The sequence below is a fragment of the Echinops telfairi genome, unplaced genomic scaffold (genome assembly GCF_000313985.2).
Source record: "Echinops telfairi isolate 266 unplaced genomic scaffold, ASM31398v2 ScPeMD7_18;HRSCAF=68, whole genome shotgun sequence".
Taxonomy (NCBI): Eukaryota; Metazoa; Chordata; class Mammalia; order Afrosoricida; family Tenrecidae; genus Echinops; species Echinops telfairi.
In genome coordinates, this window is record NW_022103915.1 from 89,680,453 (window position 1) to 89,685,788 (window position 5,336).

The 5,336-nt window shown below is 47.7% G+C and overlaps 1 protein-coding gene across 1 annotated transcript in view; it reads right to left on the reverse strand.

Moving 5' to 3' along the window:
• RYR3 (ryanodine receptor 3) overlaps nt 1–5,336 on the reverse strand; it is a 437,519-nt gene that overhangs the window by 198,966 nt on the left and 233,217 nt on the right. The window contains exons 37-38 of the mRNA XM_013007256.3: nt 3,305–4,109; nt 391–591 (exon numbers count right to left, since the gene is read on the reverse strand). Of these exons, the coding sequence (XP_012862710.2) occupies nt 391–591; nt 3,305–4,109 (1,006 nt within the window). The remainder of the gene's footprint in view (nt 1–390; nt 592–3,304; nt 4,110–5,336) is intronic.

A 5,336-nucleotide genomic window follows, 5' to 3' on the forward strand; every position in this document is an offset into this window, starting at 1 on the left:
GTTGTGTCAGGAAAGTGAGCATCATAGAATGCCAGTTTAATAGAAGAAATTGAGGGAGCACTTGAGTGGAGGCCCAATGTCCTTCTGCTACCTTAATACTAAACCTATAAGGACATGCACATAGATCTGTTTCCACATCCTCATATATAAATATATTTGCATATGTACATGCCTGTATTGAGACCTCTATAAATGCCCTTTGCCTCCCAGCTCTTTCCTCTATTTCCTTTGACCTTCCTCTTGACCTTTGGTGGGTCTTTTAATCTTCCATAGCCTGTGGCTACCCAGGCACAAGGAGTTCTGGTACCATAGGAGCCACCAGGAGCCCTGCCTCTGTGATTTTAAGGTCTTTCATAGGCATCAGGGGGAGGCTGAGGAAGGGGCTCTCACCTGCTCCTGTGGGGGTGAGCGGAATTCCCTGGTCTTCCGGGCGGTCAGGGCTGCAGACATATTCAGAGCCTGCATGAGCTCGTTGTAGCGGAACTTCTGGTTCGCTTGGAGCTTGGAGACATAGATGTCACCAAATGCCACAATGGCCTCCACGCGGTGCTGCAGCTCGCAGTCACAGAGGTAGCTGAGAAGCGCACACATCTGCACAAGGAAATACACACGTTTGCATCTTATCAACTGTATGTGTACACTGGGGAGGGGCCCTGGTGGCCCAGTGGTTGGCAGTTAGAACCCAGTAGCCACTCTGCTCAGAGATGTGGCATTCCACTTCGGTAAAGACTTACAGTCTTGGGAATTCCAGGGGGGCAATCCCACTTTGTCCTTGAAGGTAACTAGGAGGCGGAATCAACTCAATGGCTGTGGGTGGAGTTTTGGTACTTTGGTGAGGTGGATACTTAGATATCTAACAAGTTACTCAGATATTTAAGTAACTCGTTCCGTTTGTCAATTATAGACATAGCTATTCAACACAGACATAGAGTCCGCTGAAAGGTAAATATGTCTGAGTTCAGAGAACAATTCTTATAGGAAAAGGAGCTTACTAAAGACACACAGTCTGTTTGTGGAAAGACAACAGCATTCCAAGAAAGTATTTTCCCAGGGTGATAAGGTTCAGTATGTAAACCATCACTGAGTTCTGCACGGGAGCGTTGGCTCCCTGGCCTGGGATAATGGGAAACAGAACCTTCTCCATCTTTCACTGTTTTTTGCTCCCCTGCCCTGCATTTATGCCATCAGTTTTAGGACTGTCATTACTGCTAACTTTAGCACTACTGAACTGTCTACTTTTGACAATTATAGCCATACCTCATAGAGCACCATCTGCCACATATTGTTGCAGGCACTTCTCACATGTTATTTTCTGTAATTCTCAGTATACTCCTGATGTTTTTCTTTAAGCGGTTCTGTGATTCCCCCTCCATCTAACCACCTCAAGGGACTGGCGGGCGACTCCCTTCTGTGCACATGCAGTGGCTGTCTCGGCTGAGCCTGCTCTCACCCAGGCCCCCGCTCTCTGGTACACCTGTACACCTGGGCTCCCACCAGCACGAGGACCCAGAGCTGATGCCTGACATGGCATCATTTAACTCTCTATTATCTAAGGCAAGACACTATGAAAACTCAGCTGAACGACTCGGGAACATCTGTAAAAGTGAGTTGTTTTAGAAACAAGCAGTACAATTGGGCGTGGGTTACCCAGCGACTGAAAAATTGGGGTAAAATCATAAACATCTTGAAGCCTTCTGCACTCAGCTTGTTTGCTAAGTAACTTAAGCCTAGGGGATGGGGTGTCTATTTTGAAGACACCTACACTGCCAGCTATAGAGGTTGTATTACAGGGGCCATTGCAGAAAAATGCCCCCCCAAACCCCACAACTCTACGTCCCGGTCAGTGGCATGACAGCAAAGAAAAGGTCTTGACTCTACATTGATGTAGCACAGGGTGTGTAAATAGTTCAAGCAGATCCCAGAGGGCTTCCAACAGTTCATGTGAAAATCCATCATTATTCTCTTTAAGGTTTTTGTGGAGAATTAGGTGACGGTTTGCAGAGCAGATCACTCATTTTACATCGTCTACATTTTATTTCCTCTCATCCAGTGCACTCCCCTCCATCTGCCCCACCCCCCTTACTTCCTTTCCTCTCTGTGGTCCCCGTCTCCACTCCTTTTTGCCTAACCCTTGTGAACTTTGCCCTTTGGTTTAATTCCATTTTAATACAAATGCTGAAATTCTCTCAGATGTAAAATGGGTCATGCTTTTCCTCTGTACTGAACTTTTTGATTAACTGAATTGTAATCTCATTATATCAGGGAAGAGAGTTTCTACTGTACATTATTATCATGATTAGTATAAAACACAATGCCTTCAAGCCGATGCTGACTCACAGGGACCCTGTAGGACAGGGTAGAACACTAACCCCATGCGTTTCTGAGACTATAATATTTTACGGGGGTAGAAAGCCATGTCTTCCCTCCCCAGGAGCAGCTGGTGGTTTCTAACTGCTGACCTTACAGTTAGGAGCCAACATATAACCACTATGCCACCAGGGCTCCCCATTATTATAGTTCATGTTATAAAAATATTTAATATTGTATCTTGTTAAGATATTGTTTTCTAATCATCCACATTTTAAAAGCAACACAGCTACTCTGATAAGTCTTGACTTAGGTGAGTTCATATAAACAGCCAAGGACTAGGCACTCAAACTCAGAGATGCCTGGCCCCCCGAGTGCGGGTTCTCTCTTCTGGGCCTGACCATTCTACTCTATCCTCATGGACGTAAGTTCTCAGAAGACCACAGCTGTCACTGATAGAAGTTCGCATGTGGACAGACGGTCACTTAGAAAACGTTGAGGGTTCCTAGGTGGTACCAGGAAGATGGCTGTCAGGACCCCAGCTGCTCTCCCGAGCTGAGATGGCCGCTTATTTGAATGTTCCTGCAGCCTTCCCTGGGTGATGAGACCTGTCATGAACAGGATCACTCAATGAAGCAATTACTTTGGGATGAGGCCACAGCCAAAGGATTCCCCACTGCCCCTTACAATTCTCTCACAAATGACCACTTGGGTTATCAAGTCTAGGGATAAGATTCAGAGCAAACCCTAAGTGGAACCAGAAAGCTCATTTGAAAGCACATGCTTTCGTGACAAGAGCGCTTTATCTTGGTGTGGGGGGAGTTCCAGGAATGGATTTAGGTCAAAAGCGTCCACTGGGGGCAGAAGCCTCTCCCTCTGGGAATACCTGGGACACACTCTCAGCAACAGGTGCCCACAGACCCAGCTTCATCACCAGGCTACCCCTACTCCCTCCCAGACCCTTCCCAAAGGTACCGCCTCTGCTGCCTTGAATTACCTGCAGTTTGACGGACTCAGGTAGCCGGGTCTGCAACAAGCCTTTGACTGGCGCCTGGGCCTCCTTGCTGGCCTTTTCCCCAGCCTCCACTGCCTTCTCCTCCACCTGGGACACTTCCTCCTTTTCGGCTCCCTGCTCCGTTGCTGCCCCACTGTGCTCTCCAAACACACAGGGGTCAATCAGCAGAAGGATCCGCCGGACGTCGTCATCATCAAACACCCCCATGACCAGCAGCGTGCCGATGAGCTTCAGCACAGGCACAAACTGGAACTCCACAGAGCCCCCAACAGGGTCCCGGATGTGCGCTCCACTGCACTGCACGGCTTCAGTCAGCATGCTCAGCGCCTTGGTCTTGAGAATCCCCAAGGGGATCTCAGGGCTCTGCGTCTGGTGCTCCTCACTGGTCGCAACGAAGCAAGGGGTGGAGAACCCGAACCCTGGCTTGAGGCATGTCCTCAGGCCCACCCCAGGCAGCCCATGCCTCTTGGACTGGTCTGGGTACAGGCAAATTTTCCGGGTGGTACTGGTAATGGGGATGATATACTCATTCTTCATCATCAGCTTCCTCTCCTTAGCATGGGCCAGGTGGATGCTGATGAGGAGATCGTAGAACCCAGATCGAAGGAGGCCAGGGAGGTACTTGTTGTCAATGGTGTGGAAGAGCTGGGAGAGGTCTACATGGCTGCACAGGGCGTAGGCTACTCGGCTGTTTCCCAGGGCGCACACGGCGCTGTAGAGTCTCAGCGTGTGGTAATGGAATCGCATCAAGTCCTCCTGCTCACAGAGCTCCAGGACATCCACACACCTGAGGATGGGATAAGCAGTCAACAGTCCGCGGGGAGAAGCATACATCAGAAGTCGGCACAGTTCACACGTTCAATACACTTAGCTTTCACCCAACCCAACAAAGATGGGAGGTGGGAGCAAGAGGATTGTGGAGTCTGCCATACTCTCTCTTACAGGTTCTCAATCGTCTCTCAGCTCTAATCCGTAGGCCTGCTGCTGATAATTCATTACTTTTAACCTGAGACTCTCAAAAGTCTATTATAGCAGTAAATTGGCTTAGTGGAATCCAAGAGCCCCTTATTAGGAAAAACAAGACCCTCAAACTGAAAAAAACATTCCGTGACCTGACAAAGGTGACTTGTGGGATGCAAATGGCACCTCTGTTTCAGGATATAAGAGCCCTTCCGCTGACATAGTGAAGCCACAGTCCTCTATCGCTGTACCACCATCACCTACTCTAATCTCCCATCATCCACTGGGCAGCCCCTCCTTGGAACGCAAACACCCCACGCCGTCTTGTCCAATGAGGAGACACTTTCCATCCTGATTACGGTTGGCATGGTCCAATTTGCTTTTCCCTTCTTGACTTTAGAGCTCTGTATGCCTGTGTGCTGTTTACTTCTGGGTACTTGGGGCTTGGAATCTGATCCCTGCTGAGATCTTTCATTTGTTTAATTACTCCTGATCTTTCCTCCATTCCAGATCTGAGTATCCTCCAAAAGTGGCCTACTTCCGGGCGTCTGGTCTTCTCTACTTCTGTGTTGCACTAGCCTGTCCTGCTGCTCATGACCCAGTGAGATAATTCAATAGGAGCCCTGCAGGTGTCACCCCCTCATTCGCACCCTCATAACTTTACCTTTTTAGTTCAAGAGACCATGGCCTAAAAATACCCACTGCATTGAAATTGATTTAATTCTTACCATAAGCTAGAGGGTAAGAATATATAAAAAATGACACCATGGGCTTACCTATACTAGAGTGCCATTTCCATAAACTGCATGGATGAAGAGATTGAGCCTCAGAGCAGATGCATAATTTACCCAAGACCATACAGCCAAGAAGTGGTTAAGATGAGATTGAACCTATGATCCAGGCCACAATTCTATCATCTTTCTTTTAAAAAAAAATATTATTCTTAAAATCATTTTATTAGGGGCTCATACAACTAATCACAATCCATACACACATCAATTGTGTAAAGTACATTTGTACATTCATTGCCCTCATCATTCTCAAAACATTTCCT